The sequence below is a fragment of the Camarhynchus parvulus genome, chromosome 12, assembly GCF_901933205.1.
Source record: "Camarhynchus parvulus chromosome 12, STF_HiC, whole genome shotgun sequence".
In the NCBI taxonomy this organism is placed as follows: domain Eukaryota; kingdom Metazoa; phylum Chordata; class Aves; order Passeriformes; family Thraupidae; genus Camarhynchus; species Camarhynchus parvulus.
The window spans coordinates 5,162,742-5,187,489 of record NC_044582.1 but is presented as its reverse complement, the minus strand read 5'-3'; the positions used below and the strand labels follow the sequence as shown (position 1 = coordinate 5,187,489).

At 42.7% G+C, this 24,748-nt stretch overlaps 3 protein-coding genes across 4 annotated transcripts; 1 reads left to right on the top strand and 2 right to left on the bottom strand.

The window, feature by feature from the left end:
* Positions 1 to 772: 772 nt before the first annotated feature.
* On the bottom strand, positions 773 to 5,814 carry GLT8D1 (glycosyltransferase 8 domain containing 1). The gene is made up of 9 exons (XM_030956535.1): positions 5,727 to 5,814; positions 5,524 to 5,622; positions 4,872 to 5,088; positions 4,119 to 4,236; positions 3,502 to 3,586; positions 3,175 to 3,287; positions 2,505 to 2,671; positions 2,252 to 2,364; positions 773 to 1,640 (listed from the first exon to the last, which is right to left on the bottom strand). Exons 1-9 carry the CDS (start codon positions 5,740 to 5,742, stop codon positions 1,450 to 1,452), a joined length of 1,119 nt encoding a protein of 372 aa, XP_030812395.1. The 5' UTR covers positions 5,743 to 5,814; the 3' UTR covers positions 773 to 1,449.
* A 1,686-nt stretch (positions 5,815 to 7,500) lies between these two features.
* On the top strand, positions 7,501 to 10,829 carry SPCS1 (signal peptidase complex subunit 1). 2 transcript variants are annotated; one of them, XM_030956533.1, is made up of 4 exons: positions 7,580 to 7,771; positions 8,834 to 8,893; positions 9,202 to 9,288; positions 10,215 to 10,829. In XM_030956533.1, the coding sequence occupies exons 1-4, from the start codon at positions 7,736 to 7,738 to the stop codon at positions 10,335 to 10,337; spliced, it is 306 nt and encodes a 101-aa protein (XP_030812393.1). In that variant the 5' UTR covers positions 7,580 to 7,735; the 3' UTR covers positions 10,338 to 10,829. The 2 variants fall into 2 exon arrangements, with proteins under 2 accessions (XP_030812392.1, XP_030812393.1); XM_030956532.1 differs by lacking the exons at positions 8,834 to 8,893; positions 9,202 to 9,288; positions 10,215 to 10,829 and adding an exon at positions 8,646 to 8,788 and having other exon boundaries at positions 7,501 to 7,771.
* Positions 10,830 to 11,485: 656 nt separating this feature from the next.
* NEK4 (NIMA related kinase 4) lies at positions 11,486 to 24,423 on the bottom strand. Its single transcript, XM_030956531.1, is given in 17 exon segments — positions 11,486 to 11,949; positions 12,515 to 12,648; positions 12,780 to 12,982; positions 13,606 to 13,694; positions 13,804 to 13,910; positions 14,320 to 14,383; positions 14,727 to 14,852; positions 15,674 to 15,814; positions 16,029 to 16,082; positions 16,489 to 16,506; positions 16,508 to 16,915; positions 17,765 to 17,906; positions 18,554 to 18,708; positions 19,364 to 19,471; positions 20,292 to 20,489; positions 21,467 to 21,733; positions 24,255 to 24,423. Coding segments are annotated over 17 exon segments (2,400 nt in total). The 5' UTR covers positions 24,348 to 24,423; the 3' UTR covers positions 11,486 to 11,856.
* Between the last annotated feature and the right edge of the window lie 325 nt (positions 24,424 to 24,748).

Here is a 24,748-nt window from a genome sequence, read left to right as displayed (position 1 = left end):
AGTTGGTAAGTGAATTTACTTAATTACTCCTAACTGCTTCAGCGACAAGAATGGTTCTTATGGTTCATCAAAACCCAGGAAAAGAAACAACGGGTAACAAACCAGATCAGGGTATCCATGACAGAAACAGAACTACAGGCAGTGACTGCAATGAGAGCAGCAGTTTGAAATCCTTTTAAAGCAGAACTAAAACCATATTTACAGTCAAGGAGTCCTTTACCTCTGCTACCCTGTGTTTCAGACCAGGCAGACTCAGCTGTCATTGCGTGAACACAAAGCCTTTTGTCTGAACATCCTCCACCAAGGGCTCTTCACAAGCCTGAGTGCAAACCTCTGTTAAATGGAGTAGTTGGCACAGTGGCTGCTGGGATATATCAGCTGATAATAACTCTCACTCAACAATACAACTAGAAAAAACAAATCAACTTACCTGTAGCACAGGTGATGGGCAGCTGGCTGCAGAGGGCACAGGCATCTCATTTGATGAGTTCCCAGATAGGGAAAGGCACAGCAGGAAAAACTATAGCAGAGTGTAGCTCACTTGAGAGAGCTATGAGGAACTCAACAATAACGAAGTTAATCTCTAATTAATACAGCCTGGTCCCCAAAATAAGTAGTTTGTACTATTTTAGAATTAGATTGCTTTCTAATTCTAAAAGTTAGAATTAGACCAGATCAATTCACTTTGGCTTTAATCACTTGCTACTCTGTACAAAGGAAACACTTCCTATATCAAGAGTGAAATTAGATTGCCATTTACCTGAGGCTAGAGTCAGCATGTTACAATTAGCTTTATTTTTGAACAAAGTTTCATCTACCACTTTCCAAAAAAATTGGTTTAGTGTTCACTGGCAGTTAAAACCATTTTGCATAGTGAAATAATACTCAAAGGATTAATCTTTCAAAAAGGATTCAATTTTGCAGAATTCTGTAAGAAAGACTTAAAAAGAAATGGTTGGGAGGAGATTTCATGCAAGGAAGAGTTGTTGAGGGAATTATTTCACAGGATAACAAAACAAAACAAACAACAAAACAAAACCCAGGCAGCTCTTAATTACAGTACATTGCTGTGCAAGATATGCCGGCGCAAGCACCAGCTGAATTTGTATCTTGTTCTTAGAAACTTTGTTTCTGTAATTGACCAAATCATCCCCTGCTAGAAGACCTGTAGTAAGAAGCAGGAGAACACAACTGAAATGACAAAACAAAAAAGTGCTTGTTTGTGGAGATCTTCCCTTGTTTTCTGTAGTGCTGCTGGAGTAGCATCTTGTGTCACACAGGTGACAGGAGCCTCCTTTGGACCTGTGCATTTCAGAACTGCACCTGAACAAGTATGCTTGTGCTCCAGAAGGCAGGGTCAGCTCCGTAATACAAGTTGGCTTAAAGAAAAATATTCTGCTTGGCTCCAGAAGTTTCCTGAGAAAATGTCATCATTTATTCAAATGGACTCTACTTTGCTTCATAGGCCTCCGAGTGTCTGCGGATCAGGTTGAACTTGCCTGCAGGGTCAGGGACATACCACTTCTCCCAGACTTCAGCATAGGAAGCTGTTCTTCCCCAGGGTTTGAAATGTCCATTCCAATGAAGCAGCTTGGCAGCTTCCACAAACTGAGGAGAGTACCTTTTCCCAGCACTAGACCCTTCAATTGAAAAAGAAGCATTAGTGTTTGAAATAAAGGCAGCCGAAATGCCAACGCGCAAAACGTTAACTTCAAAACAAAGGATTTAACAAAGGAGAAAGGAGGTAATAGGGGAAGTAGAAATAAGGGCAAAGTGACATTTAGGTGCAACTAAAATTCACTTTGATCTTTCTATGTCTATTTTCATACACTTAACTTCCAAGTTCTTTAAAACCCTGTTAACACCCAGATGAATTCAGCAGCCTATGTATTGCTCTTCAGAAACATAACCTGAAAAAGCTCTCCCAACACTGGGGTTTCACCAGTAGAACAGACATGAATGTCTGCCCTTCTCAACTGTTTTGGAAGAAACACCTTGGATCACATCAGATACAATATATTTGTGGAAAATATGAGGGATTTTGAGTAAGGCAGTTCAAGAACTAACCCCCAGCAGTTTGAGAAAGACTCAGGCCCACAAGCCCCAAGATGGAATTGCAGAGCTGTTTTTCCTAAAGAACAAAGGACAGAATAGGGGAATAAAAGCTCAGTTTGCTACATCATCAACATGTCCAGCTACAGACCTGGAAAAACACCCTGGAGGAGCAGCATCACAAACGCTTCATACGTACCAAGATGTCGGACGTTCCACATGGGATCAATACTGGAATGCTGCTTGTAAAACACAATTAGCAGGGGAGGTGTTGTGATGCTGCCAGCCAGAGTCTTACTGTAGAGCTCCTCTCTGGAAGTGGAAAGGATGCTGATCAGTTGATTTTTCACTTGCAGCAGAGATACACACACAGAGCCCCCCGTTCTAGAGGGAAGTGCCACCAGCAGAACCCAAGCCCTGAGCAGCTGGCACCCCTAGCCTGGGGTACTTACACCACATTAAGTGCCATCCACTTCTCCAGTTGTTTAGTGATGTTCTGTAATTTCCATTCAGTCAGATTGGCAATGAAAACTCCAGGATTGAAAGAGCAGGTGTTGGCTTTCATGGCAAGCTTTCGGATGGTTTCTTTTTTGTAATCTAAAAACCCAATGTAATTATACTGGGAGGAAAAAAGAGAGTAGAAATTAGCTTAAAATATATGGGGAAATTCCTAAAGAAAAATTCTGCACAACTCACAGCAGACAGGTGTAAGTTGAAGTTGTTATAGTAAATATCCCTTCCTTTAAAATGAGAGAAAGAAAGCTTAAGAGGTGTAATGTTTTAAAAATATGATTATATAGACTACATATTTTAAGGAATGCTGCATGGTCTTAATAATACCATATTATTAATATGGTACCAATCTCAGATAAAGTACTTTTTATACATTCAGAAATGCAAAATTGTCCCTTCAATGTTCTCAGACCTGTTCCACAACAAGAACTGCTCTCACTGTAAAGCAAAAAGTCCAGGTAATTTACTGTGCCTGAACAGAAACTGTAGGTCCCATTTGTAAAGCTGGTTTGGGCAGGGACAGTCACATGTTTAGGTTTCAGCATTTGGAGCATTCCCAAAAGCCTGAGATCTACAGTACTGTTATCACTGAGCAAGACTAAAACTAACCTGATTGCCTGCTCCACGGACAGCAACTTTACTACTGGTTGAGTCACAATCATCTGAAAATGCAGCTGCATGTCCAGGTTTCAATGGAGTGTTGTAAAGTTCAACAATATCATCTGGAAAATGGAAGCAAGCACAGGAAAATCAAAAGCAATCCTGACTAAGTGCCAAGTTAGGATTTGTTCAGTCCATTGTTACAGCAGATAAAGCTACTCAGTTTAACTCAATTCACTCATATTTACAAAGTTTGTACAGAAATGTTTGGGTTCTGTGAGAGATAAGACACTGACCTCAGCACAAGGCCAGTGGCAGCTAACAAAGGTCCCATACCTTGCACTATAACATCATCATCCACATAGATGACCTTCTCTGCATGAGGTACAAAGCTGGGCAAGTAGAATCTTGCAAAAGTTAACTGTGAGAACAGCAAAGCAAGAGAAGTGGAGAATTAAATGAAAAAAAGTGTCCAAATAAATGTGAAATTAACTGATTTTTCTGGCACTTATCTATGGCATTAATGCCCAAGACAACATCTATAGAGGAAGTAAAATAGGCAGCAATATCCTACAATTTAAAATAAATAAGTTCCATCAATTCCTGGTTTACCATGAATATATGCATTGATAAACTAACTTTAAAAATGGTCTATATAAGAATTTCTTATTTCTCCACATAGATCTGCAGCACCTCTGAGGTGCTGACATACCAGCTGCAGCGTTTCACTGTGGCTAGCAGCAAAAAATTATCCTAGGCATGCCTACGTAGATATTCAAATCCATCTCTCACTATCTAGATATTTAATTCTACTGAAAATTAGGAATTTTATTATGAAAGATTGCTTCTATGCTAACAGATTTGGTTTTGATCTCCATCTGGGTTCAAAAGCCAGCATCAAAATATATTGTTATTAACTACTAATTGCAAAAAGTAATCAGCATCATCCTCACTGGTTTGAAGGTGTCTGTCCTTTGGGGATCCACTTGTACTTTGCCTTCTAAGACACGAGGGTCAAAATCCAGAATTCGGTACCTCATGTTTTTCAGAGGAGGGCTCCTCAGCCACATCCTGCAAGCAGGAGAAAGGCACAGATCTTGTTAGATGAGACAAAATCAAGGGAAAAGCAGGAGACCCAGCTAACAGTGACAGATCTGGAGGTGGCCACTCACTTCCCTGCCCAACAAACACATCTGGGATGTAATTGATGCTGCCATCAGTGCTGTCCTGTGTGGCCACAGGGGCAAGTCCAGGGTCAGCACCTGCACACCTGGGGCAGGTGAAAGGTACGAGGTCACTTCTTGCTTTGTCAGAAATACACACTCCTGTTAGCACAGGCCCTTCCCAAAACCATCAGTGTGGACAGAAGGGGATTAGAATAACAGGATCAAAGAACAATCTACAAAAATGGAGAAACATGATTGCCAGCATATGAATTACTTAGATGAAATGTAAAAGTACCTTTTACACCCCTTCCAACAAAAGACTCCAACCTCACTGGTTGGATATAAGCCCATTGGAAAAGGTGTTTCTTTTCCATCCCTGAAACCTGACCAGGAGGAATGGTGGGACTCCCACAGCAGCTCTGTCAAAGAGCTGCTGGGACTGGGAGTCAGAGGAGCCCAGCTCCAGGGAAAGGCAGCTTGCTCTCCTCTCAGAAATACAGAGTTCACCGTGCTGTGGGAATCCAGTGAAAAGACCATTACCTCAAGTGATCCACAGTATCATTCAAAGTAACAATGTGGAAAACCACGTTGGCTCTGGTGTTCTGGTAAATGCTGTTCATGGCTGCAATTGCCCCTCCGAGCCTCTCATCAGAGGCTGCAATGACCACAGGAATCTCCTTGTCATTCCTCTCATCTGCCAGCCTCTGGGGAGCTGCAGGAATGAAATCTATAGGCTGAAGTCCTAAGGGACTTGGATCTGTGGAATAAAAATTACATACTTGTTTTTATTATTATATATTATTATTACCACACTAAAATTCCCAACACTTCAGTTATTTCTGCTATACACTTGGATGTCTGAGCTGAGGTGTGGATTACAATGAGCCAGTATCAAACACTCAGAGCATCAGCTTTTGAGAATCCGAGATGCTAATGAATAGAATAACACCACATTTACAAAAAACTGCACACATTTAACCACACATATTCACACACAGCACAAGGTATTAAAAGGCTGAGCTACAGTAGTCTGTACTTGCCTTTGGTCCCCTCTGCCACGCCTATGACCTCATTAACTTCCCCCTCCCATTCACTCAAACCACATGGTAGGTTCTGTCTGGCCAGAGCAGGTGTTTTCCCACCAAATCTTAAAAATATATATATTTTTAAACTAAAATAAACCCCAACATACCTGACAATTCCCGTCTCAGGAAGTCACTGAGGCTTAGGAAGTTATGATGAATAACTAGCAAAAATATGACAACAGCCACTATAAGGATGGAAATGTTCACTGAAAATTAAGAAGAAAAATCTTTATCAATATAACCAGAGAACAACTGAGAAACTCAGACACAAAAGATTTAAAAAAAATCAGACAAGCACATATACACATACCTTTCCTTAACGTCATTTTCCTATTCTTATTTTATTATCATAAGGTTCCTGCAAACCTGCAAGAAAAAAATACAGCAGTCACTGTCAGTGCATTCTTCCATGAGGCACAGCACACTATCCACCAGGAGTGTCACAACAGCTTCAGTGCCCAAGGCAGTGAGTGTTTCCCTCTGTCAGTTTTATGACATACATAAAAGTCTATGTTATATTTTAAAAAGTGAGTATGGTCTCAGGACCATACTACAACCACAGAATCACAGGATGGGTTAGGTTGGAAGGAACCTTCAAGATCACCTGGTTCCAACCCATGCCATGGGCACAGACATCATCCCAGCTTCTCTGGGCAGCCTGTGCCAGGGCCACACCACCCTCACAGAGAAGAAATTCTCCTCAATGCCTCATTTAAACCTGCCCTCTGTCAGTTGGAAGCCATTCCCCCTTGTCCTGTCATTCATGACCTTGTCCAAAGTCCCTGACCAGCCCCTTTAGGCACTGGAAGGGACTCTAACAGGTCCATGTCCTTCTCATATTAGGGACTCCCTCACTACAATCACATATCTAATGAAGATGTCAGAGATAAAAAGAAGACATGCAGATCTTGCCACTTCACTGACAGAAAAAGGCCAAAATCCTTCTGCCAATCAAAAGTAATCTGAAAGATCTGGAAGATTATGTATGTTTTCTTTACTGCGGCAACTGTTTATTTAACTATCTGAACTGGGGAAAAAAAGTGGGAAAGAAGGCAGTACCATCATGCGATAGAAGTGGGTAGCAACAACACCAATGCAATTTCGGTAAGAAATTCAAACATGCTTGTTCATAATTTAAGGGTCGAGGTGAAATCAGAACAAGAGCTGTGTAACCTGGCGTGTGAAGGAGCTGTGAAATGACACGCAGAAAGCTCCTTAACAACATGCAAAATAGCAGAAACGGCGAGAGACTTGCGAAATCCCAAAATTAAAACACCTCAGACTGCGCTGTGACTGTTACATGTACCAGAAGCACTTTCTTCCCGCTGCTGCATTTCTCCCCCGGGGCAGACACACCAGCAGAGCCCAACAAATCCCTGCCCTGAGCCCTCCGAGCACCACCGCACTGCTGGCACGGGGCGGGACACGGAGCTTTGCCTGGGAGCACAACGCCACGTCCCGTTGGGCGATTCCCAGCGCCGGGGCTCAGGCGGGCACGGACACGGCCGGCACCGCACGGACACGGCCGACGCCTCACTGACACGCGGCAGCCGGGCTCGGGATAGCGACAGAACGCCCCTTGCACAGGGATGGTCACGGACCACAATAAAACCCACACCGCGCCGCTCCGCCGGCTGTCTGCAGAGCACACGGCGCTCCCCGGGCTGCTCTGCGGGCACAGCCCCGCTCCGGGGCCGGTGGGCCCGTGCCTGGCTCTCCCGCACCGCCCCGGCCCCTCACGGACCGTCCGTCCGCGCCGCCACCGCGGCAGCGCGCGGCCCGCGGGTGCCCGCCCAGGTGCCTGACCGCCGCCAGGCGCCCAACCCGTGCCGCGCCCACCCTGCCGCGATACCGGGGCCGCGGCGGCGCCCGGCGGCTCCGTGAGACGAGCCCGAGGCTGGGGCGGGAGGGCGGTCAGCGAGCCGCCGAGTCAGCGCGGGTTTCCGACAGGCGGCTCCGCGGCGCCTCGCACCTGCCGGGGGAGGGCGCCTCCTGCCGGGGGTCCTGCGGGGCGAAGCCGCCGTTGCCGAGGGGATGCGTCCCGGCGGGCTGGGGGAGCGGGAGCGGAGCAGCCCCGGAGCGGCGGCGGCGCGGAGGCGATGGCCGGGGCTGGGGGCGGCACCCCCGGCCGACGGGGCTCTGGGCGGGGCGGACGGGGCGTGTTTCCGGCCAGCTCAGCAGCCGCCTTCCGCTCCGCCGCGACGAGCGCCGGTAGCCGCGGAGAGGCCGCGCCGCGCCCCGCGAACAGCAGGGCCCTACTCGGGAGCGCGGAGACAGCTGCCAAGAGGAACGGGAAGAAGCCGGAGAAGCGCCGCCGCCATGCTGAGCGTGTTCCGCTCCATCCCCACGCAGATGGTAGGGCCCGCTCGGGCCTCGGCACCGGGGCACTGCGCGACATGGCCGGGCGCGGGGTTCAGTGTCCCCTGCACGCACGGTGACACGGCGGTGCGGGGTTCAGTGTCCCCTGCACGCACGGTGACACGGCCGGCGCGGGGTTCAGTGTCCCCTGCACGCACGGTGAGCACGCCGCCCCCCGCACGCATGGTGACACGGCTGGGTGCGGGGTTCAGTGTCCCCTGCGCGATCTTGGCACCCGTGTACGAGGCACGGCTAGGGGGATGCAGGATGAATCCCTGTAATTCCGGGTTTTGACCTGCGAGTTGGGACTGTCACGCTGTAAAAGGAAGCTGTCTGTGTAAGGGAAACCCCTCTGTGCTTTCCTGCCTCTGCTATGGACAGAAGGCAGCGTGTGCTCCCAGAGTGTTCTAACATCATGCAAACATAGATTAGTTGGGTGCGGAAGGAACCACTGGAGATCATCCAGTCCAACCCTCCAAGGCATGGTCAGCTGGAGCAGGAATGAATCCAGGTGGATTTGGAATGTCTCCACGACCTCTCTAGGCAGCCTGCCCCAGTGCTCTGCCATCCTCAACATAAAATTCTTCCTTCTGTTGAGGTAGAACTTGGTGTGTTTTAGTTTATGGCATTGCTCCTCATCCTGGCACTGGGCACCACTGAAGAGAGTGTGGCACCATCCTGTTAGCACCCACCCTGGAGACATTGATCTGTCAGCCTTCTCCAGAACTCAGGTGCCACACACACCGTGCCCTCTTGGGCACAGCCTCTTCTGTGCTGATACAGCTTTACTTAGTGATGTTAAGGTGACTACAATGATATTTTGAACTTGCATTACTTACCCTGATCAGACAGTGCTTGCTTCTGTTTCTAGGTGATGTGGTCAAGCCTGCAGAGGAGGTGTTTTCAGCCACTGTAAGAAAAATAATTCCAATCTGGTTTGAAAGTTGAACAAAAACGCTGAGAACCCATGGTCAGGTAGACTGTAGGATCTAACCTGAAAGAGTTAAGTGGGCAGGTCTGTGTTTTGAATAACTGACTAAAAAGTGTCTCTTTCCACAGGACTACAAGGGCCAAAAATTAGCAGAACAGATTTTTCAAGGAATCATTCTTGTCTCTGCAGTAAGTATAGTAGACCTGTGGGTGAGAACATAAAGGACTACTTTCTTTTCTGATCTTATAAGTATTTTTTTATTGTTTGGGGTCACTAAAAGCTTTAAACAAAGTCAAAAGGGCTGTTATGGATTAAAACTCTCCTTCTTCCCATCTTTTACTTTCATTGTTGGCCTGCACTTTTGAAAAGGTTTGAAAGATGTGCTTTTGAAAAACCTGTATTTTCCTACCTAGATCCACCCCTGCATCTTAATCATGTCATGGGAAATGTTTTCCTTCATTTAAAGTGTGAATTTTTTTAATGTTTGTTTTTCCAGGTAATTGGTTTCATCTATGGATACATCACTGAACAGTTTGGATGGACTGTCTACATAGTTATGGCTGGATTTGCTTTATCATGTTTGGTAAGAATGTTTTTTCCCCAAACCAAAAAATACATGCACTGTTTAATCTGGAATAATTGCTAAATTGAGGGGCTGTCAGCACAGACTAATGTTTGCTCTGCAATTCAGATTTATTAATACATATTTGTGCTTCCTTTGATCTGCATAAAGTGCTTTGCAGCCCATTAAGTGCTTTGTTTTAAATGCTGGCAGAATTTTTGCAATTTAATACCACTTTTGAGTTAATTTTTCATTTAAATTAAAAGTTAGAGTAAGTCCAGCTGACAGCATTAGTAACAGAAAGGACAGGGAGGCTTTCTGTGCAGTAGCAGCTTGTCGTGACAATTCTGCAGCTGTCCCCTGCTGCCTGAGGAGACAATATGGAGTTCCAGGAGTAATTACTTATCTATACATGACAGGCGTCCCATTCCTATTGGGGCATTCCCAATAGTAAAATAGTAAATAACAGTAAAACCAATCTGGTTTTACTTGTGGTTCTTACACCTCTCAAGAGTTCAGATACAGCACAATTTGACCAATCACTACTCAAGACACACAGGCATTCCACTGTTTTGAAAAGCCCCTGTAATTCTCTGGCATCATCATCATCCATCTGCTCCTTACTTACTTAAACATGCGAGTTACTTACCTGTGATGCCACAAAAGGGGAGGGTCTCAGTGCATGTGGGAGGTGCTGGAAATGCTGGTGTCACCTCAGGAGTCCTTTTTTCTTCAGGGTGGATGCTGTCCTCCTAATTGCAAGAACCTAGGGTGCTTTCGTCACAAACTTAAGCATGACTTTGCAATATAAACTGTAATATGAAATTGTAAGAGTTTTTAAAGGACTAATAGATAATGAGTTGGGGATGAAGATTTTCTCAAGGAGCTGTACAGAACAGCCCCTCAGCACTCAGTGTCCCTGTTGTGACTGCCTCCTCTGCCCTCAGCTGACGCTCCCCCCGTGGCCCATGTACCGCCGCAATCCCCTCAAGTGGCTGCCGGTCCAGGAGTCGGGCACGGAAGAGAAGAAGGCAGCAGACAGGAAGCCAAAGAGACATTCTAAAAGCTAAAAATGATGGTTTCCAGGCTGTTACTTTGTTAAGTTTTGTCAAATTAATTTCCATTGAGAAATACTTCTTGGCTTAGTGTTTGGGTTTTTTCTTAGTACTTTGTATCCATCCATGAGTACAACCAAGCTCTGCAGGGAGCATGAAGGCTGGAAATTGGGTCTGCAGGTTCACAGGAGTCACTGGGAACACAGGGATGGGGGGATTAACTTCAGAAGGCTACTGGAGGTCACATCTTGAGTATTTCACTGAAAAGGAACACAGTGAATAAAATGAATTCTAGTTAAGCTGTTGCCATAGCCTAAGAGATTAATAAACAGCTGAACTTCTACTGGAATGTTTCTAACTGTGTGTAAAGCAAGTTGCCAGTAGTGCCAGGTTGTAACAAACACTATGAAATGGTACATACCCCACAGTTCTGACAATAACTGTTCTTGGATAGGAGAGTGCAGAGGGCCAGTTTTTATTTAAAATAAATTTCCCTGGGAAGAACAAGTAAGAATTGCTCTTGAAACATTGTAACTTGAGCATGCAGTGTGTGAGAGGCAGCAGGATCCATAGGTATGGCGTTTTACTTTACAACTGTCACGTCAGTAAGCTCCTTCACAGCTATTTCAGCTACAGGCAGGAAAAGAGACAGGTTTATTTATTTTACAAATTCAATTCCATTTGACTTCTTTATTATTTAAAAAACGTTTGCTTTTCCTGTAGGTATGGTACACAACAATGCCTGGGGGCTGTAGTGAGACACTCTGGATTCAAATAAAGAGAAATAAGTGTTTTATCTTTTCCCTAAGAGATTCTGGTCTTGGGCACTTTCATTCCTGAAAGGAATTAGTATTTGTAAGGCAAAGGGATTTCTCCAACTGGAACCATGGTAACCATGCTCCATTCCTTTCAAACATTTTCAGACTTACTTTATCCAGATACCAAATGCTTTCCCCCACCTTGGTGACTGCCTCAGCAACAAAACACAAGAGCAAAGTCTCTCCTTGCAAACAGTACAGCCGCCCCCTTCAGCACTTGGACTTGGCAATTTACACAACCTGAGGACCTTGAGTTCCACAAAAATTAGTAATTGTCTCTTCATGCTAAATTTTCACAACTATCTGATGTAATAGATTATAGTTTATCACATCAGAGCCTTGGCAGAGATTTTGTTACTGTATTTAGTATGAGACCATACCAAAAACCTTTTGCTATACAAATTCAAACCAGAACATAATCTTTTTTGACACTCCTTAGTATACAAAACTTGGTATCGACCCCTATGGAAAGCAACTTTTTAAGAGAATAAAAACTAAACTAAACTAAAGAGCAACTCAGAAGTTTCTCTTCTGAGAAAGTGATAGCCTGGTTCACATTTTAACATGAAAAATATTACTATGAACTCTTAACGTTTCCTGCAAGTTCACCTCCTTATTCCAGTAAAGGAGATCAGTGGATGAACGTGCTTTGTAAGCTGGTCCAGTCTATCAAAGGAGCTAGAAAACAGTTCTTTTGTCCAAGGAAAAGATTCTGGTCAGAGCTTCACATTTTCTTCAAGGAATTTGAGGTGCCGAGCCTTCGCACTGTAACTGACGTACTTGTCTCCCATGTGCTCCCGCAACTGCAGCTGCTCAGAACACACACAGAACAAAACCCACAACATTTACTGGCATTGAAAAAAGCAGATGCTACCAAAATATTAACAGAAAAATACCAAAGCTCAAGGAAGCATGTGAAGCTTGGCAATGTGGATGAGAGAAAAGAAAAATGAACACTGTTGTTGTCTAAAAGCAAGAGACTTTCAAATCCCACCCAAAAATTTAAAATTTAAGATCTTCACAGGTTACAAATCAAATACTGCCTGGGTAAGTGTAACTAAGTTTTGATCAGGAGCTGGAGGTATTCCTTTTTCACCTCTATTTGGGGATTGATGTTAAATTATTTCTTATTTTGGACATAAGGGGCATAAGGCAAGTAATGTGAAGGTAAACAAAAGAAATTGCATTTGAATATAGTCTACATCTAGAATCAAACTTAAGCATAAAAATTACAATATACTTCGGTCCTTGCCTGCCCATGACTACATAAAGACCTTCTGGAGTCATGGTTTACCCTAGCTCAATAGGATAAAGAGCCTGCTCATTTATCTAGGTTTACAAAGAAATGAAACTTTTAGTATGGAAGGCATTCACCTCTCTTTTCGCTTCATCATCTTCTTCCATGATTCTGTACACCTTCTCAAGAAGTTTCACTCCCAATCCTTGCACCACATCAGATCTCAAGATTTCAACCATTCTCCTGATCTTGCAAGGGACCAATGACATATCTATTAAAAATAAAATACAATTTAAAAAAATCAGTGCAGTAGTAATTACTTTCAGTAGAGACAATTTTCATATTCTGCAGAAGAATATGGGACGACTCTAAGTATTACCACAGAATCCCAGAGCAACAGACCTGAAGGAATCTCTTCCATTTTTAAATCCTCTGATTCATCAGGTGATTTTCCATGCAAAATCAAAGTATCTCGATACTTTCTATGAAGTTTAAACTCTGGGGCTGGGGTCGAGGTTACACAGCACTCAGAGTTCTCCTTGGAGTCCATTTTCAGTGTCCATGTCATCAGCTGCACCAAGTCATTCATTTCATTCATACTTTTCCTAGGAGAGAAGGAAGAAATAATTCAGTCACCATCATAATGCAACTTCCACCCTGCATTTCAAGAGCTTTCAATGAGTTTATTCAGGTCCTAATAAGTATTCCATGTTAAATTCCTAGTTGTGATGCAGTTTTATCAATAGCAAAATCAGTACTATTTCATTTAACAAAGGCTCAGAACACAGGAAAAACCCCACAATCCTACTGGCTACTGCTGACTCTGGTAATGCAACAAATTGCATCTTTTGAAAGCTGCTTACACTGACAAAAATCAGAGATAAATTCAGCCTCATTTACAGTGGAAAGGATGCACATTGGCACCTTTTAACTTGTGCTTTTAATGCATCTTGGCAGTAGATGTCCTTTGGTGCTAGAAGATTGTTTTCCTGGGAAGCTGCAGTTCACAAAACCATCCTACACAATCCCATGGCCCAGAAAGTTCAGCATGGAAAGTGTACAGTCACAGAGAGACAATAATTCAGTGGGGCTGTTTTCCTCTATGCATCACATACTCCTTCAATCACTCACTATGCACAGATAAAGTGTGAAAGCCTTTTTTTCCACTCCAAGTCAAGGTCCAGTATAGCAGTGAAAATTCTTGCACAGTATTAAACAAAATCCTTACTTCTCCTTGGAATCACCATCAGACTTGTCTGTAGAGCTTGTGGAAGAGCTTAGCTCATCATCAGACAGGCAATGGGCTTCTCTCTTTCTCTAAGGGAAGAGGGAATAAATAACAAGAATTCTAATAGTTAAAAGTAATTCAACAATATGGCATCTATTACTGTTCCAACATGGAAGAAATACTTTTGACAAAGTTTACCTGAGAAATACTGGGATCTGATGAGGACTGGGGGACTTTAACACAATTTTCCACATGTGACTTTGCTTCAACTGCTGCACCATTTAATGACTGTCTCGCTGGAACCACTGGAAGGATGACATTTTGACAATATTTACAACTAAGCTGTGTGTATTCTGAAGTAGTTCCATGCTCATGCCAGAAAAAAATCTATCACCTAGCAGAAGGCAGGCAGGGAGGTAGGTATTTTGCTAATAGAAAACATTGAAGGTTCTGTTTGAAAGTGAATATGCTACATTTTATCTACATTTCAAAGACAAGTTGTCAACACTGAACACATTTGAACATAACTAAAAAGCAGAAAAATACAGACACGTTAAGAGAACTTTTTATTTAACACAGAACTAGCCCCATAGTATACCGTTCTGAAGATGGCAGAACAAGAAGTGAAGAACAGACAAGAAGCTATAATTTCTTCAGGGAAAAGTTTTTAGGCTACTTATACATAAACTGTTAACATATAAACATAAAAATTACCAGAGGGAAGCATCTCCCGGGACTGTTTCAGCCTCCTTCGTTCTCTTGCTGACAAGGGCCGCTCCTTCAAAGGAAGTTAATTTCATCTTAATTTGCAATCACTATCACAGCTTTTGTTTTCTAATCATCTATTAAGCAAAAAATCCTTTTCAAGGGTTCAAGGAGAGGGAACTATTATTTTAATGCTTAATTATTTATTACAAAACTGTCTTCAATGAGACCAATCTGAGCTCTGGAAAAGAGGCTTCTGACCTCCAAGGCTCAGCAAGGCTCATCCCACACTGAGCAGGGCTTCCATTAAGCAGGAAGGTACCAAACATTTCTTTACTCATTGTGCGCACACACATGGAACAAACGGCTCAGAAGGAATGAGACAAAAACCAGCAGACACAGTTTTTATCACTAACCTTTGGAATGGCTGCTTGGCTGGGTTTGGCACTATCTGCAGGCTCAGGGTGCTCTGCACCCCTCTGGGCTGTCTTTGGGGTCACATCAGAAGGAACAGGTAGAGGCCGAGGAGAAACTGCTCTGAACTTGACAGAGAAGCAAGCAAGAATTAATATATTTTTATTAAAAGTTTAAGTACTCTGCAATCTAGAAGACATTCTTGCATGGTAAAGCTGGATGCCAGAGATTTTTAATCCTACTGTAACCTCTTCACATCTCCCAGCTTGATCCTTTCCTCTCCCCATCTCTGCTTGCATCGGTTTCCCTTCTTTCCATCCCTACATTTTATCCCCCTCCTCCCAGACCATTTTTCAACCAATGCCTTTGCAACAACTGTCCCCACCCCCAAACAGCAAAACCCAAAGAGAAAACAAGGTTATCAATGACCAATCACACTCTTCTGTAGCCTTGTGCCTTTCCCCAAAGAAACCTCCCTGCTCAGTGTGGAGGAACTGACAGCTTTATCCTGTGTGCAGGCCAGGATTTCTTCCTTCAGTTTGCACTCAGAAGCTCAGGGCAGCCACTACACATCTGTTCTAAAGCACTACTAAGCCAGTACCCACCACAAGTAGCCTTATCCACAAAGGTACTGACTTGTAGTGACAAACAGTGAGAAGTCCTGATGGAATTTCCTAGGAAACACTGCAACCCAGTAAAGGCACAGCCCATCTGGCACACCCACCTCACCCCTGAAAGGTACTGGGGATTTTCAAAGATCTACTCAGGCTGCTTCTAACAGTCACCTTCAGTGATCTGCATTTGTCACCACTGAAGTCATACAGACACACATGAAACAAGAACAGCATTAAAACACCCACCCTTTTTTAGAAAATAGGTCCCACGTTTAAAGAGGAAAAACACAGGAGTCTTAAAGGAGAGAGGAGAAGTATTTTTCAAGTATCTGCACCTTCTCTGAGCAGCCTTCAGCAAGCTCTCTCTTCTGCTGCTGCTGCCGTGGGAGAGAGGGTTCACTGACACTGCTGTGAGGCTGCTTGTGGAAGGTCATTTTTCTCTGAGCATCTCCTGAAGCTCCATGACTGACATCATCCTAATAAGTAAAAGCATTTAAAAAAAATGCAGACCTGTCACTTTCAGATTTACACAAACACGCTTAAAAAAAATCAAAACCGGCCCCTTTACTATTTGGACTGCAACCACCTTAACATGGCACAGGTACAACCACAATAAATTCTTATTTGAGAGATAAAATACCTGCTGTACCAGCATCTTAAGCTACTAAACCTTCAAAGAAGGTCACTTACTTGAATTACAACAGGAACAAAGGGTGCTAGCAGCTTTTCAGTAGAATCCAAGCTCTACAACAAATAATGATTCCTCATTAAAAATCTCATGGTAGAACAAAATTAAAGTGAAAAGACAATCACAACCAACTAGCACCCTGATCCAAATCAAAATTATTCAGGCCTATTTACAACATAGAACAAAAGCTACAAAACTTTTCTTACACTCTCTGTTCATAACTGGGAATGTAAATTTTTTCCCTGTAAAAACAGAATTCCAATCATCTAGATAGACACAATCCCAAAACTACTTTACTATATTGCCTTTGCAAATCTGACCCCAAGGCTCCTAACCACTTAAGAATCCCAATAATTGCATCAGCAACATCCTACTTTGACAGAAAAACATGTGCAGCAGCTCTCTAAATTGTAAGAGCTGGCCACTGGTTAAATCTGCTTCAAATAAGCATAAATGCATTACCAGGTCAGTTTGCTTTTGGGTCTTTTGATACAGGCTGCAGGAGTTTCAAAGTGTCATCCTCATCTTCTACAGAATCAACAGAAGATGGCTTTGATTCAACACTTTCAGCTTTAAAAGCCTGTCTTGCTCTTTGCTGTTGTCCATCCTCCCTAATTGGTAGGTTATTAGATGTTATTTTAGAATGGCCTGGAACATGTAAATGCTTTGCTTTATTATTCTCTGGAATACTCTCACTGCCACACTTGTCACTTCCATGCTTCATCCTTTCAGACAGGAGGACATCAATGTTCACTCCACTGACTGTAGCTATGGAGTCTCCCAAGCTGTTCAGATCATTTTTGCTTGGTTTTCTTTCCAACTCAACAGCTTGTTTCTCTGAGGGATAAAATTTGCTGGCTTTACATTTGCTGATGCCATCTTCTTCATCCTAGGATTAAAAGAAAAATAAAAAAGTAATCTTTTGCATTTTACACACATATGAAAGAATTGTCTAAGCACTAAGGGAAATCAAGAACATACCAGAGCACATGAACTGAAAAGGAATTATGATCAATAACAGATGAGGAGCCTCAAAAAAGTCAAAATCCACATCTGTATCTCTTTTTAGAGAGATACAGATTTGCAAATTACCTATTTCAGGTACTGGTTTGTACACATGGAATACACCTACTTTTCACCAGGACCATGAAAGCAAAGTTGTACTCACTAGGCTCTTCCCTAAGGGAGGAACAAGCACCAAGAGTTTTTAGGATGTGCTCCACCACATATATTCAGTATTTCAACACTGAAAGCTCAAAACCAGAACAGAAGACTTTTTACAGAAAACAAAAATCATGCACAAGATTAACCATTACAAAAGGTTTGTTGTAACCACTGGAAAGAATTTCAACAATAAAGAATTTTGGTTGTGAGTATAATTAGTTTTTAAATATGTTTTTGATTGGGAAAAACTATTACCACTTGTCATGAAATATTTGAAAAATTATTTGACCCCAAATACTCCAAGAGTAACTTGCATAAAACCAGGTGTTGTTTAGTTAACATCTTACAGATCTTGCAATTAGCTTCACTGATCCACAGGTGTTTAATTACTTCCACTCTTATCTAAAAACATTTTCTTCCCTAATAAGAATTTTACACATTGCTGGGATTCAGATCTAATGCTCTCAGGGATGCTCAAGGCACTTGTTATAAAACTGAGGGTTTTATTTAGAAAATGCAAGAGGGATTTGGGTTTTTTTGGCTTTTTTTTAAGGTAAAAACCCCCATATCTTACAACTTTGTATTTTCTGGCTTGCTCAGAGGAGTGGTTTTGGTGTGGAACATTCCTGCTGTGAGATTCATTCTTTGCTGAGATGACAGAACAAGGGTCTTTAGGTTTAGAATCCACTGTTTTCTTATGATTTCTAGCAGCTTTCCTGTAAAGAAAATAAAAGTTGCTCATTCATTCACTATCAACAAGGTTTTAAAATATTTCTTTTGATTATACTAATTTAAAAAAAAATCCACTCCACTAAAGAGTACAAAGAGTATCATACAAAGAGTTTCATACAAAGACTATTAGATACTGGGATTTTTCAATAGACTGTGCACAACAACCTCATTTTCAATTCCAGAAAAGGAGCTTAAAAACTTAATTCAGACTCTGCCAGCAGTATACACCTGTTATGCAGAGCACCAAGGTCAGTTCTATCTGGAAGCAGTAAAATAACTGACTAAACCTGACAAAGAAAAATAATTATATCAGTATATATCAAAAGGAACTTGGTTTTTCAACTCACAGATGATAAATGGCCTCAAGAACCATATGGAAAGGTGTGTGCTTTCTACCAATTCTGTATTTTTAAACACTACAGAGTTTTATTCTGCATTTGCAGAAAAAAATATTTTCCACTCTAACTCCCCATATTTCTCAAAGAATTCACAGAAACTAATGTTCATATGCCTTGTAGCTGCACATAACAAAACTTACTTTATCCTCCTACAAAACCAAGGACAAGTTGTAAAAAAAGACAACAATAGCATGAATATTTTGCATAGAATCACTCAAATGAAAATGTCTTACGCCTTGGTGGCTTCCAAAAACAAAGCAATCTGCTGTTTGATGTACGGCTGTCGCAGGATGCTCTTCACACTCGGTCTCTCCTCAGGTTTTTTACTGAGCATAGTTTGTATTATTTCTACCAGCTGTGGGCTGTAATCCTTTGGCATGGGTGGCAGCTGTGAAAGGAAAGGGAAGCCTGATATTATTTAATATATTCATCAACAGGAGCTACTTCTAAAACATTTATGTGTGATCATTATGGTCAGATACATAAAAAATATGTGTAAAAAATAGACTCATTGTTCAAATGCTGAAAGTTACCCAATTGCCTAATGCTAAACAAAATACTGAAATTCCAAGTGTGTGGCTAAGAAATATTCCTAATTTTATTAATATGAACAGTAAAAGTTCTGTAAATAGGCTTAAAAATTTCTATAAAATAAATCCACATTCACTTCATTGTATGCCAAAGCAAGAAGACACTTAAATAAGCTAATCTTACATAACAGGAAAATGCCATCACACAGTAATTTAATTTTCATGCAATGTTTGTGCAAAACAAGAAGCAAATTAAGAAAGTAATCTCAGAACTTTGAAAATTACTCAGTATATTCATTAAATGAAGAGGTAACAAGAAACTCTAGCCATACCTACAAAGGAATAACTCCCTTGGTATCACATCATCCACCACCACAAAACAACAGTCTTACATATGATGGTGTACATTACATGCAATTATTTTTAACTCCATGCAATATTTCTGATTAGAAAATATAATCTCAATTTCTAGATAGGAAATCCAAGCACACAGAAAATTTCAGGAGTTTTTACCTTCCCTTCAATAATTCGATAAGCCAAGGAGTTCATGTCCTTGGCATTGAAGGCATGTTTCAGTGTGGCCATCTCATAAACACAGCAGCCCAAGGCCCAGACATCAGACTGAAAAAAGGGGAAGAGAAAATGTTTGGGAACTTCTTGTTAATTGTACAAGTTGGACTTAGTTGCCTGCTTTCAAACAGGCTTTTAGTGACACTAAGCTAATTAAGCCCAAATCCCATTGCAAACTTCTGGTTTCAGTCTCACTCTTCTGTTTTTAATTTTGATCAAGTCAACTATTTCCTCAAAAATATCTCCAATTCTATCCAAAAGGAAGTGTAGAAATTAGCTATCTTTGGGAAGAGAGTTGCTTGTTTCCTTTTTTAGTACAATATCTGTCCTAACTGTAAATGAAAGATCTTGATTTTTCATTGGAAGAAGTTTCCCCTCAGTTCTTGCTCATTACAGACACTCATATTTATGGTGTGTTTACGGCAAGAGCTGAACACGCTTGCTTTGTTCTATTTTAAATTCACAATAACACTGCTTATTCCTCTTATTAAAGTTTCTTTTTTTTTTTTTAATGCTGCTGTTATTTCTAATATAACTTTTGAGTGTATACTTCCTGTCTAGTATATAATAAATTCAGAAAGTGCATCTCTCTAACACAGGCTGATATTTCTGTTCCCATTCTCTATCTCTCCAGCTGTGAGAGGTACAGGCAGCCTGCTGAACACCTTGGCTGTGATAACTTAGCACAAGCTCTGAATTCCTAAACACAGTTCCAGAAACAAATGCTCCTACAAATCTCTCCTATTTTTTTGTTTGGTCTTTGGGAAGATGAAAAAGACTTGGAAGCAGTAAGAAACCAAAATACACAGGTAATGATCTCAGACAAATAAAAGGCTCCTAAGAAAATAGAAGCGACATTGTCATACTGTACCTTGTAGTTGTAGGGTTTGTTAGAAAAGAGTTCAGGGCTCATGTAGTACGGGGTGCCTATGAGAGTGCTGGCCATGTCATACTGGTTTTCCAACACCCTGGCTATTCCCAGGTCTCCCACTTTGATTATATTCGTTCGTGTCAGGAAAATATTCTGAGTTTTAAGATCTCTGTGCAGAATGTGCTTTTCATGTAAATACTGGGGAGAAAAAGTTATATAAATAAGGTTAATCAACTCCTAACTGTAAAATCTCATTACACAAATCAAAGAAAGAAAACACAAAAGCAGAAGCAACACAGAAATCCGTCTCGAGGTCAGGAGTGACCTGCTAAGACAGTATTGGTGAAACAACATTAAAGGTGACTGATACAGGCAGGGGCCCAAAACTTGGCACTGCTTTAACCAAATCTCCCTGCATGGCCCTTATACATCAGCAGAAATGGAGAAATAAAAATGTAAAGTTAAAACTGTAACTCACTTTCTGCTGCTTTCATTTCTTGACAATCTTAGTCCAAAAACATTTCAGAAGAAATTATAATGTGAGCTTTGTGTAAACAGGGAAGAAAATTAGTCATAATAAACAAGCAGTACCCATAATTAGTGTATTTTTTACCACAACAACCAGCTTTTAAGATAGAATTTTCTGTCCAATTTCTTATTCTTTAATGTTAATATCTATGTCTGGTCTTTATTGCTGTAACAATTGCTTTAAAGTTTCATAACCCCCAATTACAAATTTAAAAGAGTGGATAAGGCTTAATAGAAATGATGCATTAGTAGTCTAAATTTACCATTAAAAACAGCAATAAAAAGACTGAACACAAAATGCTTCTGAAAGAATAGCTTTTTTTTTCCCCCAAAAAGCTAAATTTTCTAAATTTAATGTAAACTTTCAAACCAGAGAAGCATATCAGACAAGAGTTGTAAACACACCAAAGGCAACCACTGTCTACTGCGCTACAGAGGCGTGGACATAAAATATGTCAGCAATTTCTTACTTAAAATAGTTGATTTGACTGCAATGATCCATTTTTAATGTACTAATAACCACTGTAATTAGATGCTAACCCAGCCAAACAGGAATCCAAAGGCTGCAGCTTAGCTGGAATTTTTAAATACATAAAAAGTCAAATTAAGTTTATATCTGACGGTGACAAAATTCCACTTCATTGTACCTGCAGTGCCATGGCAATCTGCACAAACCACTCCACCACCCGATTCTCAGGCAAGAGTTTTCCCTTCTGCTCCTTGAGCTTGTGGTAGAGGTCTCCTCCCTCGCAGAAGCCCATCACAATGTAGAGGTGGCCATCGTCCCCCTGCCAGGACTCTCTGTAGGTGACAATGTTGGGGTGTCTCAGCTGGGACAGCAGCTGGGCCTCCTGCTCTGCTGCTCTCCTCTCGCGGCTGGAAGCACTTCTAAGGTTTAACTTTTTGATGACGTACTGTAAAAAACAAGGCAAGGTGTATGGTAAGAGATGAAAGTGACTCTGCAGAAGCCCTAGGGAGTTCCCCAGAATGCAGTATTTGAAATATCCACTGATTCATCTACATGGAGGCTGCAGTTTGGATGACAGTTATGCAGAACTTCTTCTCTTCTACCTTTTCACCATAAAAATGGAACAGGTGTGTTCCATTCATCCACCTGAATACAACTCTGCTCAGGAATTTTGTGGTGTTTTGCTTTCTTCTAATTGATGTTCACATTTCTCTTTTTCTCCCCACTCTCACTTTAAACGTGTGCCTGTCACTCATCTTTTAAGCCTGAAGTACCTGTTTGTGCACCACAGTTACTCTCAAAAAGGCCACATCAATAGTAAACTTAAATATATATAAAGTATGCAGTCATGTGCAAACAATGATAAAAGTCATCTGAAAGAGACAAAATGTCTTACGTTCACTCCTAAATTTCTTTTATTCTTCATTAAGATGGGTCAAGAATTTCTCAAAGCTACACAGAAAAGTTGTTACCTACTTCCTTAATATGAACTACATTATATGTAATTCTAAGGAATTTCAGGTTTCAGCAAAAACATTAATGAAGCTGAAGATGAGACGATAAAATCCATAGAACACTTTCATCACCCACAACACCAGTATTTAGGTCTGACCTGGCCCTAATCCTGATGAAAATTTTATAGGACATCACTTTAGGGCATCAGCTTCCCACAGAAAAATCATGTCATGGTTATACTTGTACCTGCTCTTATTGGAGATGTTGTAAATCGAAACTTTTAAAGTATTTTTAATTGCTGAATTTTAGCATCCTCAGAGATGCTTCAGTGTCTGCTCTCCAGACTGCACCTATTTATTAGCCCAGCACATGTAATTAGTGCTGAGGAGATGCCCCTATACACCAAGGGAACCAGTTACCCAGGAAACCCACAGCACCTCGTGACTCTGTGTTTCAGAAGCCTGCTGGATAGAACCTGTGATGCTGCAAAGCTTCCAGGAGTGTGTAATTGTGTACAGCATCACCTAACTTCAAAATGAAATAGAAATTCTGCAACTACTGGGGTCTGTGTGACAAGTCAACTACAACTTTGGGCATGGAAATCGTTTAAGCTTATATCAGCATCCTTTAGAAAATACACACCAAAATGGAAAAAACAAAAATACACACCAAAATGCAAAAAGCACATATATTAGCCTTACTTTAAACTTGGCATTGATTATATTTAGTTAATGAGCATGTTTTCCTGGCAAGATTCTCTACTGAAATCTATTGCAATGCTCTTCCACCTTATTTGATACCAAATTGTGTATGAATTCCAGTTAGTTTTGTTTTAACCACTTAAAGCTACTTGACCTTCTCCACAAAAATCCAGCATTCAGTTAATAGCAAATATGCTTAAATAAGACACAATTTCTTTCACAGAAAATGTGGCACTGTGCCAAAGCCACATCAAAAAAAAATCCTGATCATCGTGCTAGAGAAGAAAGTTTGTAACAGTTGGCAAAAGATAAAACACAGTAAAACACTCCAAATATTTATCATGCAACTACAAACAGAAAGCAAGGCTCTTGCTAGTTTTAATGACCAGCAGCACCACAATGAAATCCAAGGACCTGTATTCGAGTGAAAGTGACCTCCACGCACTGTTTACTCTTGGGATGAGGCGGGGTTAGGATCTCTTTGAGGACGTTGGACTGTGCACGTGGTGATGGCCTGGAGGGAACAAGTCCTGCCTCACTGCTACCCATGCCAAGGGTCACAGGGATTCACCTCGGCATTCCAGGCAGGGAACAGGTGCCCTCGTCCGGGAACGACACACCTCTGCTCCCTGCTGGAACAATCCTCCTCCAGCATCTCCAGTAAAATCCCGGCCATAAACTCACACAGCAGATTCCTGTGGCACTGCTCTCCGAATGTTCTCTGTCCCCATTTCTTTGCCCTTTCACATTCCCTATCAAACACCTCTGCTTTGGCCAGACTAGACAGATTATTCCACTTTTCCAACATAAATGCTTGTGCTTCTACTCTGACACAACAAAAAGCTTCCTGGGAAGAGTCTTCTCCATATCTTTAATAAAAGTTCTTTTGGACAAGGGAAGAGAACAGAAACAGCAGCTCGGGTGGCTGCAGCCACACCCCAACACCTGGTGACGGTCACAGCCCCATCCTGACACCAAATGATGGTCACAACCACACCCCGACACCTGGTGACAGTCACAGTCCCACCCTGACACCAGATGATGGTCACAACCACACCCCGACACCTGGTGATGGTCACAGCCCCACCCTGACACCAGGCCGTAGTCACACCTGCACCCCGACACGATGCCACGTCCCTGGTCGTGCCCAGGGTGGGTCAGGACCAGCAGCCAAAGCCGGGCCACAGCTGGGTGCGGGTCACAGCCGAACCAGACGCCGCGGCAACCCCGCCCAGCCCAGCCCGGGCATTGCCCTCAGGCCGAACCGCGCCCGCCGCCGTGCCCGTGCCCCGCGGCCCAGCCCCTCGCTACCTGCTTGCGGTCCTGGCGGTGCCGCGCCAGGCTCACCTCCCCGTAGCTGCCCTTGCCCACGGCCCGCAGGAAGCAGTAAGCAGCCAGGGGCATCCTCCCGCCGCCGGGCCCGGGCAGCGCCCGCTGCCATAGAGATGCCCGGGGCGGCCGCGGCCATGCAGCGCTTGGCGCGCAGCTGCCTGGCGCGGGCGCGGCGCCTCGGCGGCCATTTTGGAAGCGGGCAGGGCGGCCATGTTGAGAGCGGGCAGTGCGGCTGAGGCAGCGGGGCGGGCCTCGCCGCGACCCCGGGACAGCGGTGTCTCCGCCCCGGTGTGCGGCTCCGGGACGTGCCTGTGCCCAGCCCGGGCCAAGGACGGCCACAGGGACAACACACCCACCTGTCATGAACCCTGGCAGGGCGCAGCAGCTCCACAGAGCCGTCCCGTCCCTTTGGATGGGGTGGAGAATTGGTTAAAAAATCCTCAGAGTTCTTCCTGGAGCTCCCCCGTGGCTGA

What these genes read in the sequence shown, in the direction of transcription:
- GLT8D1 (XM_030956535.1), bottom strand. An exon ending in TGGATGGCACTTAATGTGGT is followed by an intron (nt 2,365 to 2,504) that starts GTAAGTACCCCA and finishes TTCCACTTCCAG; the next exon opens with AGAGGAGCTCTACAGTAAGA. An exon ending in GTGGAACGTCCGACATCTTG is followed by an intron (nt 1,641 to 2,251) that starts GTACGTATGAAG and finishes TTTCAATTGAAG; the next exon opens with GGTCTAGTGCTGGGAAAAGG.
- SPCS1 (XM_030956532.1), top strand. Translation starts at nt 7,516, where the DNA reads ATGGCCGGGGCTGGGGGCGGCACCCCCGGCCGACGGGGCTCTGGGCGG. An exon ending in GCTCCATCCCCACGCAGATG is followed by an intron (nt 7,772 to 8,645) that starts GTAGGGCCCGCT and finishes TTCTGTTTCTAG; the next exon opens with GTGATGTGGTCAAGCCTGCA.